The sequence below is a fragment of the Sceloporus occidentalis genome, unplaced genomic scaffold (genome assembly GCF_023333645.1).
Source record: "Sceloporus occidentalis isolate IW3139 unplaced genomic scaffold, rSceOcc1.0.p SCAF_6, whole genome shotgun sequence".
Lineage (NCBI taxonomy): Eukaryota > Metazoa > Chordata > Lepidosauria > Squamata > Phrynosomatidae > Sceloporus > Sceloporus occidentalis.
This window is the reverse complement of record NW_028316986.1, coordinates 92819620-92834091: the sequence shown is the minus strand read 5'-3', so window position 1 is coordinate 92834091 and position 14472 is coordinate 92819620. Positions and strand designations below refer to the sequence as shown.

Below are 14472 nucleotides of genomic sequence, written 5' to 3'. Positions count from 1 at the left end.
GACACAAATCAAATAGTGCCATAACTTAAACAGATAATACAAGAAAATCAGCCAGCAAATAGCTTGGAATAAATAAGGTGACCAATCCAGGCTCAGACTATACTTGGCTGTTGAGGACATACTGGCCTGGGTGATAACAGCTGAACAATTTGTTAAGAGATCATAATAGAGTGGGGATCAGCTTTGTTGCTGATAGTGATTAGTTCCTTAGGAAAGACAGCTGCTTTGAGGTCTGTCTGATGTGGTGTTTGTACCATATTTTCAATTCAGAGAGATATCACAAAATACCCATTTTAACATATATCATTTTCTGTATTTTATATAACAGGTGGAGTAGGCAATGAACACAATGCTCTTTATTTTTCTTTAAAAAAAAAAAAAACCCAGCTTTTACATTTATTGCATTTCTAAAAGAGCCAGAAACAGCCATTATAACAATTTATATAGTATATGAATAGTGGTGAATGCATTATTTAGAAAATTTAATTTGTGTAATAGAAAATGCTGTTAGAAATAGTCCAACCAAATAAATTAACAAACCACCATAAAAAGCAGGCTTCCAGCTGGCTTGGGGGCGTGGCATGCAGATGACACATGCCCCCATGACACCCGGAAGCCTGCTTCAAGCCGCCTGGCCATTTACATGGGGGGCAGTTTCTGGGAGCTCCAGCTGCACAGTGTTTATATGCCACACATCACTGGAGGATCTTAAAGCCAGGTTCCCACTATTGTGGGGTGGAAATGCCAGGTTTTTTACCAATGCAAAAAGGACCGGTTGTTTGCCACTCCTTTTTCAGCCGGCAAAAAGGTGGATTGGGGCCGTGGTGTGCGATTGCTGTGGCCCCAATCTGGTTTTGTCAGGGGCAGCTTGAAGCCACCCCTTTGGGGCAGTCTGTTTCACCCCAAAGTCAGTCTTGGTAAGACTTAGTAGATAATTGGGTATGGGCCATAAATTATATCCCGACAGGATGCAAAGTAAATTCAGATTCTTAACAAAGATAGGATCATTGTCTCGTGATGGTAGTAAACCTGTTTGGGGCTTTATCATACTGGAAGCTAAACTGTTGAAACAATCTCCATTATACAACATCTTTTAAAATCTTGAATGTAGAATAATCACATATTAGGAAGGAAGTTGGATTAGAACATTTATCACTGGCAGCTAATTTTCTATGTTTAGGGAATCTTTTGTATGAAAGAATGTTCAGTCACGTAGACTACAACCTGCCATTTGTAGGTGTACAGACCAGAAACCAATCCAGCATTTTAGCATAGCAGGCCAGTATTAGGGAAGCAGAGCAGACAAAGGTCATTCAGAATTGTAAGAACTGAAATGGGAAGTTGATACAGAGCTGGAACACAGTTACAGAAGGGCAGATTAAGAAGGTGTGGCAGGTGAAACTGTGGAACAGAGTCAAGATATTTGAGTCAATCTCTTTCTGCTTGCTTTTGCAATGCCTCTTGGAGGCAGAATCCAAGAAATCAGATAGCCAAAGGAGTTTAGATTTGTCTTATCAGCTCCAGACTGACAAGCGAGCCCTATTATTAACAAGCAGATAAAGTGATGAAAGGCTGAGGAGGAAACTGAAGAAAAAGTTAATTCTTTGTATATTTTGTGAAGAAAGAGGGAGGAATAGTGCCATATGATGATATAAATGAATTGATCAACTTATAAAGTAGTTGAAAACGTAAATAATGGTGTAAATGAAATGAAGACATATGGACTGTTAAACTTTTTTTCCTGGGCAGTTTTATAATAGGATAGACTAGTTGCTGTATGAGGCAACTTTACAATTAAGTATGATTCTTCTTCCACAAAGAAGGGTCTGCCACAGATACAGTTGGTGTTGGTCCAGTTGCTCACTGGCCATATATCACTGACCTGCACACAAGTAGCATAGCAGTTTGTGAAAATACTTTCCAATGGAAATAACAGCATACATCTGACCAGACATGATGGCAAAGATATGAACAAAGCAAGAAAGGTTTGGACAATCAAACCTTGGCTCAGTAAGCCAGGATGAGCACAATTTTCCTGCATCTGCCATGTAGACCCTTTACCGCTACTTTGTTCCTTCATTTACAAAAGCAGCAAAACAAACCAGGAAGCCAATAGGGTTCTATAGTTAACTGCAGTTTCCTAGTTTCCTCTCTTGTTCACCCAGTGGAGGGATGAAGCTGCATCCAAAGGAAGCAAATTCAGATAACGCAAACACTAGTTCAATAAGCATTATGATAATCCAAAAACATGTCATTGTCTGCAAATGTGAAATGCACCAAATTACAATTTACAGAGTTGCAAAATAAGTTTTTGCAAGCATACTTACCAAATTTCACTTAATTAAAAGACACAGTCCTTATTTTAAGAAAATGTCTTTTATTTCCTGATTTCGTGAAAGTCAATAATATGTGGCAAGCATATCCTTAATTTCCTTAAAAGTAGGCTTGCCATTTCATGGCTCCAGGTGGGACCTGCCCGGTTTTTTTCGACCTTGGGGAAGGTCCCGCCCGGCCTCTGCATTCTGTCCCGGGGACAGTTGGACTCCTGGTTCTTGCCTCCCCTTCCCAAGCAGCCTCCGTTTGGAGAGGCTGCAGCCAGGCTCCCAGGTCCGCCATCCCTATTGGCCAGGCAGGGAGGAGGAGGAGCTTTTCAGAGAGCTGTGGAGGAGGCAGGCAGTGTCTGGTAGGACTCTCTCTGGAGGGAGAGCGAAGGAAGGGTTTCCTCAGGGTTTGGCAAGGTTTCTTCAGGGAGGGGTTGCCATTGCATCCTCTGAGGTTGAGTGAGAATGACTTTCCACAGGGCTTTGCAAAGAGAGGGGTTGCCATTGCATCCTCTGAGGCTAAGAGAGTGTGATTTAGCCCAGTGGGGTATGTTTATGTCCAAGTAACAGATCGAACCGTGGTCCTTCTCTACTACTGCCTCCTAATGTCCCTTAATTCTACTATTATTATTATTAACTGAAAGAGTCTGCTTGCTTCCTCAGATGCACTTAGTCTCAGAGGTGCAACAAGATCTCTATGATATAAGGATTTATATTAATATGTTTATACATACACACACACACACACACACACATTTAGTTGGTTGTGCCCTCCATTTTTTTGAATGTCCTACATTTTGGGCTAAATTTTGTCCTACAATTTTCCCTACATTTTATCCTTGATTTTGTCCTACAGTTTTCTATGTTTTGTCCCAGTTTGGTGGTTGTGAATTATGGCAACCCTACTTAAAAGGGATGTCCACATGCCATTGCATGTGGCATTGTCAGTGGGTACACAATATGAGTGTTGGATCCTCCCTTAACTAACATTTAAATACTGGTAGCTCTCTGTGTGTTTTAATACACATATAGACTACAGGAGACTGCTATAGCTGCCTCTCCATCATGCTTTTTCTAAAATGTACACACGTGACTTGGTAGAGATGGTCCAAGGCATACGGTTGGCCCGCCTTATCCAAGGATTCTTTATCCACAGATTCAACAATCCATAGCTTGAAATATTTAAAAAATATGTAAATTCCAAAAAGCAAACCTGGATTTGCTATTTTATATAAGGGGCATAATTTTTATTATGCCATTGGGAATTAGGCAGATACCATGGGTCCACTGTATTTTACTTAACACAGAAAATATGTATGTACTCCTAAATGTTGTGGGAAATATAAACTCTAAAACTGACAATGTCCTGTCCTTTAATGATAGTTTGGAGGAAAAAAAATTCCTCATTCATCTGAAAAAGCTATATATGCTATAGTAAAGAACAGAACGTGAGAGTAATGCATTAAAAGTAACCTTGTTACTGTTCCCTTTAAAAACAAAATAAATGCTTTAAAATATTTTAATTAAAACTAGCAAACATTAATTTTTACAGAATTTAAATAACATTTAATTGTTATTGCAGAAATGGTAAGATCTTGGATTTTTTCCTTTCATTTTGGCCATTTTTATTGTTTTGTGTTTTAAAAATAACACTGACAGTAATGTGTTAATTGTGTGTTAATTATGCATTAAGTTATTGAGTACTTGGGAGTGATGAAATAACAAGTTAATGACAGTGGTATAGTGGTAAGTTTTGAAGTGTAGGCCTTTATCATCACAGTCCAGATAGTGACACCTCCAGGGAAAGCTGAAACAGACAAGAAGCTCTCATATTCTCATTCTTTCTCTAATTTCTAGTTATCTTCATCCACTAGTCTTTTGTAAGTGCAGGTCTTTTGTAAAGTGAATGGATTTTGAGACTAAGCCACCTCCAAATACTCCAGAATATAAATAGAATAGTTTGAACATTCATCATTGCTGAGAAAATCCATTTTCACTTCAGCTATTCTGGGTATTGCATTTAAACTCACAGGGAACAGAGAAGTGCAAGATGGGTGACCAATTATGTCATAGTCTCTGCTGTTCAAAAATTTCTAGGGCTTCTGCCCTATGAGCCCTCTCCACAACATGACTGGTTACTCATTTAAATAAATGAATCACATGGGCACCACAATTTAAAAAGGATATAGAGAAACTGGAGCGTGTCCAAAGGAGGGCGACTAAAATGGTGAAAGGTCTGGAAACCATGTCCTATGAGGAACGACTCAGGGAGCTGGGGATGTTTACCCTGGAGAAGAGAAGGTTAAGAGGTGATATGATAGCCCTGTTTAAATATTTGAAAGGATGTCATATTGAGGAGGGAGCCAGCTTGTTTTCTGCTGCTCCAGAGGACCTGGAACAATGGAAGCAAGCTACTGGAAAAGAGATTCCACCTCAACATTAGGAAGAACTTTCTGACAGTAAGGACTGTTCGACAGTGGAACACACTCCCTCGGAGTGTAGTGGAGTCTCCTTCCTTGGAGGTCTTTAAGCAGAGGCTAGATGGCCATCTGTCAGGGATGCTTTGATTTGGATTTCCTGCATGGCAGGGGGTTGGACTGTCAGGGATGATGGGAGTTGTAGCTCTTCACCTCTGGCTCGAACTCACCACCTTGTTACGCACCGGCGCTGACCAGTTTTGGCCAGTGGTTAAAGCTTTGCTCTAAAGCAGCAGAGTTACAGAGAATAGGCTGGAGACCCTGACAAACTCTCCAAGCCTTCTCACTCTTGCTTCCACAGAAGTCTTCACACTTCTTCAGGATCCAGCTGGCTCTTGTCTCTTGACTCAAGACACCAGACAACTCAGTAGTTTTATATAAACGATCTACTTTATTCTACTATATACAGCTCCAAAACTATCCAACACAACTCCAATATTCCTCCAACAATACTACCCACGAAATACATTGGGATTCATGGCAATTATTATAGTCATTGGAAAACACCACCCACTCTTGTCAGTTTCCACCCAGTGGGCGTGTACAACCATTTTCATTGGTTCTCTTGGTTCATCCCACAATTAATGATTTCATCATTTCACCTTGTCCACTTTAACAATTCTCAGGTGTGTTCAATTATCCACTTTGCATTTCTGTCCTTGGCATTTAGGACTTGCTAATTACATTACCTTTTACACCTGTGTGGCTTCTAATTGCTTTTGCTGAGTCATCCTGACTCTCACATACATGTTTTATTTCTTTCACTGTATATCCCATGTTGCTTTTTCCTTAACATGGACTGGATGGCCCATACGGTCTCTTCCAACTCTATGATTCTATGATTCTATGGGCAAGAATAAGCCATTTCAACCTTAAAAACAAGATTTAAAAAAACAGGTATATAATGAGGAAGAGAAGGGGACAGACACATTTGCAAATTTACAATCCTGATTGATTTGAAGACTGCAGGAGCCTGCTATCACAGTGTTACCAGCCTTCACACTTTTCTGAAGGAAACAGCTGGATTTTTCAGTGAGAGAAACAGTATAACACCGTTTGACACATCTGAGTCTACTAACAGCTTCATGTGAGATGGGAGATTTATAATGCAGATTTATATATATAATTCAGAGGTTTATATCCCTGTGATACTACATGCTCATCGTGACTTATTATTATTATTGTTGTTGTTGTTGTTGTTATTATTTATAAAGCGCTACAGACCAAAGGCAGGTTTACACTTGAATGTTAAGAAAACAAAAATAATGACCTCAGATGATTTATATAACTTCAAAGCAGATGAAGACATTGATATAGTTTAAGATTTTCCATAACTTGGCACAATCATTAATCAAAATGGAGACTGCAGTCAAGAAATCAGAAGAGAATTATGAAGAAGAACACAAGATCCTGAAGTATAAAGATATATAATTGAATACTAAGACAGGATTATACATGCCACCGTATTTTTGGTTTTTATGTATGGTTGTGAAAGCTGGACAGAGAAGAAATCTGATAGGAATTAAAATTAACTCATCTGAAATGGGGTGCTGGAGAAGAGCTCTATGGATACTGTGTAGTGCTAAAAAGACAAATGAGTTTTAGAGCAAATCAAGCCTGAACTCCCCCTAGAAGCCAAGATAACTAAACTGAGAGTGTCATACTTAGGACATATCACAAGAAGACATGACTCAGAAGAAAAGACAGTAATGCTTAGTAAGCTAGGAAGCCATAGGAAAAGAGGAAGACCATATTGCAGATTGATACGCTCAATTAAGGAAGCCACAGCCCCGAATCTGCAAGAACTGAGCAGAGCTGTTGATAACCAGGGTGACTTGGAGTTATCTCATTCTTAGGCCCCTTAGTTGAAAGATTGGTAATGGAGAAGCTTTCAAAAGTGACTTGGACAGCTAAAGCCCTCACTACTGTATGAAAGAAGCATTTGGCAATCCACAAAAATTGTATCCTTGCCTCTCTTCCAGCGGCTGTTTTTCCTCCTCCATAATATGGTACAGTAGATTTCAGCCTCATAGTAGTAAACCTTCAGTCTACCTGTTGGTTCCAGGTCCCTTTCCTAGTAGTACAGGACTGAGAAACTCAGACAGACTCTAAGCCTGTTCAAAAAAGAAGAAACAGGTCTTCCAGAAGAATTCCCTGTGTGATATGTTCTGTTTGGAGCTAGTAAATTACATATGACATAAAGCCAAAGCAGTGCAGTGGTTTAAGCATTGAATCATGACTGGAGACCAGGGTCTGAATCCTTGCTCCACATTGAAACCCATTGTGTGACCTTGGGCAAGTCACATTCTCTCATTCTCAAAGGAAGGCAAAGGCAACCCCCCTCTGAACAAATCTTGCCAAAAAGCCCCTGTGATAGGATTGCCTTAGGGTCACATATGATGGAAACAACTTGAAGCACACAACAACAACAGCAATACTTTGTGTAATAACAACTTTAGCAACCTGGAGCAATGGATGCAAGCTACAGGAAAAGAGATTCCACCTCAACATTAGGAGGAACTTCCTGATAGTAAGGGCTATTCAACAGTGGAACACACTCCCTTGGAGTGTAGTGGAGTCTCCTTCCTTGGGGGTCTTTAAGCAGAGGCTGGATGGCCATCTGTTGGGGATGCTTTGATTGAGAGTTCCTGCATGGCAGGGGTTGGACTGGATGGCCCTTCCAACTCTTTGATTCTATGATTCTAAACAGAACCTGAATTTTCAAATTCTCTGTTCTGATTTAGTTTCCAACATAGAATCATAGAATCGTAGAGTTGAAAGAGACCACAAGGGCCGTCCAGTCCAACCCGCTGACATGCAGGAAATCACAGTCAAAGCATCTCTGACAGATGGATTTAATTTCATGTGGTAAAAGAGAAAAATTGATAAGATGTGATGTTTTTAAAGAAAATTTAAAAAGTATTAAAATTTTTATTTTTTATTTGATTTTTTAAAAAAACCTGGGGTCTCACCTTTTTCCTCCCACTGAGCCTCACCCCAGTCACACCATCTCTCCAAGTCAGGTTTTCTGACTTGGTTGTTTCATACCACATGTGCACATTGTTAGTTTTGAATAAAATGTTATCTGAAATATGTTGAACCACTCTTGTTTTCTCCATCATGTAAGAATCTCTCATTTTTTTCATGCCTCTGGTACCCAATTTTTTGTTACAGAAGTAATGCCCAGGAACACATCTACTTTATAAAATGAAGCTTACCTGTACTATTGCTTGTGAAGATTTTTGAATAAATGCTGAGTTTCTATTCTAATGTAGGTTTGGGGATATATAAAGGTTCAGTCCAGTTCAGGTTCTGCTTGTGTTTTTGGGGGTGGGTGGGTGGGGGCAATCTACTAAGAAGCTCTTTCTTTCTTTCTTTGCCTTAGTTACAAGAAGTTGGGGAAACAAGAATCGAAATAAGCTGACATAAATGAATCCTGTGGCCAATCCATCGCAGATGCAGGAAAATTAGAAAGAAATGGCCAGTACACTGAGTTAGCTATTAATAATCTAAAGAACTTTAGTTTGATTCTATTTATGTTGAGGGTAGGAATTAAGTTTGTTACGTTGCCATTTAAATTTAGGTTACTTCCAGCATGGCAGTTTGAAAGCATGCAAATGCAAGTAGATAAATAGGTACCGCTTTGGTGGGAAGGTAAGCAGTGTTCTGTGCAAGCATGCTGGCCACATAATCACAGAGTAGTCTCTGACAACACTGGCTCTTTGGCTTAGTAACGGAGATGAGCATCGCCCCCTATGGTCAGACACGACTTGACAACCTTGTCAGCGGGGAATACCTTCACTCTTATATACTCATGTATAAGTCTAGAAATTTAAGACAAAAAATTGACCCAAAAACTGAGTCTACTTATCCATGGGTCAATGTAAGTACTGTACTTTAACTCTTACTTTTAAAAAAGGAACCATCCCTTGGTGAAAGGCAAGAGTCTAATCTGTCTTGAGAACATTGACCCTGCTCTACTTTCTCATCCATCCAGCCTTTAGTGTGAGCACAAACAGTTATGCCTGCTAGAATTTTGTAAGTTCTTTGGCATTGTTTTTCTTTGCTTCATGCTTTACATCCTTTGTTACATGCTCCTAAGTTTTACTCTCAACTTATCCATCGGTCATATCCAAATCTATACTTTTGACCCAAGAATTTGCCTTTGACATATACATGAGGTTGAGTTACTGTTGAGTATATACGGTACATGCCCACACTAAAAGCTTTACCAGGATAAAGCTAAAAGAAAAAAAAAATACCCACAATGATTTTACTTCTGCTCATCCTTCCTTGTCCCTATTTTCAGCTTTAGAGAGAAGGAAAGAAGTGCACAAATTTTTGAAAATCCCATTCTTGCCCACACCATCAAAAACCTTTCCATTGCTTTCTTTTTCTCCCTTACCTAAAATCTCATCTCCTTATCTATCTTTATTTTATTGATTCCGACATGGATCCTACCAAACATCTCAAGTTTAAGAGCTTCAAAATGCAATTACTGTACTTGGGTCAGTTTAGAAGTGCCTTGTGGCATCTTATGTAAATACAGAAGGATTATTATTATTATTATTATTATTAAACTTTATTTCTATAGTGCTGTAATTATCATTTAGATGCAGAGAAGATCATCCCATTCCAAGATGATGGAAGTGGTTGCCACTGCTTGAAATTGTTTGAACTAAGTTTGTATAATCTAGTCATGAACTAGATTGAGAGATTTGGATCTTGTGACCTAAACATTGTAATTCTTCAACTCTGTGATTTTGCAAAAATCAAAGAGAGGAAGACTTTGAATAATGTTGGCATTGGTTGGGGGGAGAGCTTATATGGGCTTGAAGTGGACTTAAGTGAGGCATTTACTTGCTCCAGAGCCTTTATCCTAGCTAGCCAACCAGGCTGTTGATCTTTTTGCTTCATGCCAGCACTGAGGAAAACCACATGGGCTTCTGGGAAGGAGAAACAGCCCCTGCATGTGGAACATAGCATCCATCCTTGCTTCACCCATAACCACGATCTGCAAATTGTTGCTCCAGGTGAGTTGGGAAAAGAATGATTTATTAGCTTTCTAATTAATTAATAACGTTATCCCTTATAGCCATATGAGACTATTACTTAATAATTATAGCCCCCTGTAGTCAGGGGAAGGAGCCTAAATACTCTAAAGGTACCAGATCTGTCTGAATTTTGCTGACAGTAATCTGGCGGCAGTTATTAAATACAATACCAGTCTACAATATGTTTTCTCTGTTTCTGATCCCATAAAAGAAGTCATATTTAATAAGTAAAACTCAGGAACACAAGAAAAATTAGTCTCCAATATATCTTGCATAGCTTTATGTATTGTAAGGGCCCTGATGGTGCAGTAGTTAGATGCCTGTACTTGCAGCCACTCACTCACAAACCATAAGGTTGTGAGTTCAATACCAGCAAAAGGTTTCAAGCTCGACTCAGGCCTGCATCCTTCCAAGGTCACTAAAATGAGTACCCAGATTGTTGGTGGCAGTTAGCTTACACTTTGTAAACCGCTTAGGGAGTGCTTAAGTGCACTGATAAGTGGTATAGAGATGTACTTGCTATTGCTAAGCCAGTATTTTTTAACTTCAGGGCATGACCACCAAACATGATAGTATGAACCAATTGTTTCATGGCACTTCCAACATGTATTATATTTTAGCTATCCTCATTGGTATATACAGCCCGCCCTTCCCTTATGCGGGGGATCCGTTCTGGATCCCCCTGCGTAAAGGAAAAAACACGGATGTTAAAGCCCATTCAAATGAATGGGGTTCGTGCCTGCGCCGGTGCGTTGGCGGGGCGCACACTGCAGGAGCACACGCCATTGTTTCCTTCCAGTGTGCACCTCCCTCACTTCTGTCGCGGCTTCCACCGTATCCTGGAATCTGCATAAAATGTGCCGGTGTATAACGCAGGTGCACTCTAGTACCATCTGTTGACAATTTTTATATAATTTTCTTTGAGGTCCTGGGATACTGTAAATTTACTTGTTTCTTCTCACGCTTTTTCCCAGTCATCAAATAAGATAGTGTGTCCAAGTTCCTGAGCCCATTTTATCATGCCTGTGGTCACTGTCTTCTGCTCCAACTATCTTGTTAGTAACAGTTTATACAATTTGGATACCTTCCCAGCATCTTTTCCCCATAATGTCTTATCTATAGGGTTTTGTTGTTCTTCAAACTCATTCTTTGCTACGTCTTCTTTAAATTTAGATTTCATCTGCAGATACCCAAACCATTGTATTTTTTTACCCAGTCTTTCTAGTTCTTCCTTTGTTCTTATTTCTAGTTTCCCATTAACATCTCTTTTTAACAAATCCTTATACTTTATCCAATCATTACCCTTGGCCCTTTGACCAAAAAAGGCCTCCTGAGTGGAAAGCCATAGTGGAATGCCTATGTAGAATTTTTGTTTGATTGTATTCCATATTGTTTGATTGTCTTCTTATTGAGTGGTTTTTAAATTCCTAATTTATTGTTTCACTACCATACCAGATCTAAGCATGCCACCTGTATCTTACATTTGATGCCTCTAGGTCTAACAGGTTCTTTTATTATTATGTTCCATAAACCAAATGCATTACATTGCATTGATCTGAAATTTAATTTTTGGTCCCCATCCAAATATCTTTGATGGGAGGGCAGAGAAATAAAAGGGTAGGAATACAGCATCATCTTCAAAGACTGTGTGTTGGAACTGGTGCTTTTGGACTCCATCATTACTGACTATTACTGAGGAGTAAACACTAGATACTACACTACTGTAGCATAGTTTGCATATAACAGCCCTTTATATTGAATGTTAAAATCCCAAACAGACCATGAAGAACTTTAGAAATGTTTCTTAAACCTGAGTGGGTAGACATCAAAATTGTAGATTATATTCAGCATGCATTTGCACAAATTGATGCAGACTGGAATTTAAAAAATCTTGCCTTCACATATATACTAATAGAATATATCTTTAGAAACATTTCTTCAATCTGGGTGAGTAGACAACAAAATTACAGATTATATTCAGCATACACTTGCAGAAAATTGATGCAGACTGGAGTTTTAAAAATTTTGCCTTCACATATATACTGATACACTCTATCTTGACAATAGCTGTCCTGGTGTGCCACAGAAAAATAAATGTGGATTTGTTTTTGGTTTCCTCTGCTTTGTTGGGATAGAAACAAACTAGAGAGGGAAAAGCACCTGCCTTTGGATAACAAAGCTCTGTAGTTTGTTTTGCCAGCACCGATATGCTTCTTGTGTTGGATGAGCCAGGGTTCTCACCGTTCCTGGCTTGTTGTACATCAACCCAGTCACTGTCCAAAGAGGGGAGTAAATGGAATGTGGTAGTGTGATTGCATGTGCTAATACAGCTTGATAAAACAGAAGAAAAGGGAAACTTAAATAGAATGCAGTGACAACATTCATTTTACTCTGCTGTCTTCTATTGTCTTAAAATATTTGCCTGAAATATAGACTTTAAAGTATTTGGTTTATGCAGGTTTACAAGGCTATTGTACATGCATGATGTTCTAGAAATCCCATTGTATGTAAGTGATGGACAATATGGAAGGCTTTGCAGCTATTTTCTCTCTCAAGGTTTTTAATTCAATATTACTTCTTGCCTTTGTATTCCAATGCAATTCAGATAGCAAAGGAAACCAACAATTGTGTGTGTGTGTGTGTGTGTGTGTTCTGCCCATTTTAGATAGTTTACTTAGCAATTCAGTTTTATTGAAATCTGGTATTTAAAAAAAACCCTGTGTGAACACTGCTTTTTCCAAGGCTTGTATTTATAAAGTTGGTCTTTTACTGTACAATTCTAACACTACTTGTTTACATGATATCCATGTTCAGACTAGGACCTTGAATAGAGTTGGAACTGACATGAAACCTATAGAGAAAAACTAAGGGTATAACTGAGGGTAAAATGGCAACTGCATCTCCTGACAGAACAGCCTCATCCATCATTAAAATGGACTCCTTATTCCGCTTAAGTCTTGCAATCCTCTCCAACAGATCTCCTCTGGGAGGTTAGTGGGTCCTTTCATACATATAGAGGGATATAGGAAGCTGAAAAAGAAAGGAGAGGATGTCGGGTGGGGAATATCCCAAGAGCCACAGACAGCCCCTCAACCTACTTTTGGGGCCCTCAGAATCCCATCAGTCTCCCAGAGCTCAAAAAAAGTGAAGTGTTTGGGTTGTCTCCAAATCATGCCAAAACTACATCAGTTCCTCACACGCCCATCAGAACTCCCAGGCTTCCCCAAGTATCTCTGTACTGACCCACAAACGATTGTAGATAGGGAATATTAATGTAATGTCATATGAAAATCCCTGTGATTCCCATTGGTGGTGACAAAGTCACAGGTGCTAAAAATAATACTCCAATTTGTTGACTACTTTCATATGTGAAGGAAGTACTGTACTAAATTTCAGTTAGAGAAGTTGGTAAAAAAAATCAGTCTAAGTTTATGGACCCCCCTGAAATCTATCCATAAACCCCTTGGTAGTCTGTGGAGCACAGGTTAAGAACCCCTGTTTTAATAGGTGTTTGAAGCAGAAGTGTCACTGGCTTCAGATTGCCTTATCTGCAAAGTAGCCCGTTGCAATTTTGTGTTCCACACACTGCTGTATAGGAACAAACCCTCCCTTCCTTTGCATCTTGCTATATAACAAGGTATGAAAAGCTGTCTGTGAGATTAAACAATGATGTTGAAATAGGAAGAATGCACGACAGGAAGCCAGTATGTAAAATCGAAGTACCTCTATGGAATTTGTGTTCTTTCCATTCTTATACTATTAAGGAGAACCACAGTAAGAAATGTTTGACTTTGTTCCTCTGACCATATGATCATTAATATGATCCTCTTTTACATAGGAACAGAAATGTGACAGTAAAATGTTTCTGTATCTAGCACTGGAAAATCAATTATATTCATAAAGCCAAAGTGTTTTTTCCTCCTTTCAGAAGCTGAAATGGAAGAACTATTTTATAGAATTAGGCTATTTTAAATCTGTCTGTATCTGGACTATATTTAGGCTCAAAATGGTAAAGCCACAGAGCTAAAGATGGCTGGCTAGTTGGAGGCTTGATTGCTGTTGTTGTTGTTGTGTGCTTTCAAGTCATTTCCAGCTTACAGAGAACCTATCATCGGGTTTTCTTGGCAAGATTTGTTAAGAAGAGGTTTGCCATTGCCTCACCCTGAGGCTAAGAGCATATGACTTGCCCAAGGTCACCCATTGGGTTTGCAGCAAGTTAATTAAATAGTGAATTAGAACCATTTAGCCAGACATTATCTTGAACTGGTTCTTGAGATCCAAGAAAAAGACAGAACAGAAAGTCAAAAAGGCTTGCTAAATAGGAGAAAAACCTGACAGAACTAGATGAGGAAATACTGGTTTGTTCTTTGGCCTGGACCTCATAAGAAGCAAACAGTTAAAATGGAATCTGTCCACCAGAGCCAAATGCAAAGGGCCAACAAAAGATAGACCCAGGCAGCAATGGGAAAAAAATAGGTCGGAAAACAACATGGCTAGTGTATGATATATAGTCATCAAGTTTAGTGAACCCTAAGCACATGATCTTCATATATCTAAGAAGCAGCAAATGCCTCTGGCAGAAAGACAAAATTTTTCAACAGGCATGGAGAATAAGGTAGT

The 14472-nt window shown here is 39.2% G+C and overlaps 1 protein-coding gene across 8 annotated transcripts in view; it reads left to right on the top strand.

Moving 5' to 3' along the window:
• LOC149311111 (A-kinase anchor protein 7-like) overlaps positions 1–14472 on the top strand; it is a 140138-nt gene that overhangs the window by 107367 nt on the left and 18299 nt on the right. For 5 of the 8 annotated variants that reach the window (XR_016281754.1, XM_089530370.1, XM_089530368.1 and 2 more), the window contains exon 8: positions 9721–9831. The exons of the other annotated variants lie outside the window; for them this stretch is intronic. Coding sequence is in view for 4 of the 5 variants with exons in the window: in XM_089530370.1 (XP_089386496.1) it covers positions 9721–9831 (111 nt within the window). In the remaining variant the exon portion in view is untranslated. The remainder of the gene's footprint in view (positions 1–9720; positions 9832–14472) is intronic. 8 annotated transcript variants of the gene reach the window in all.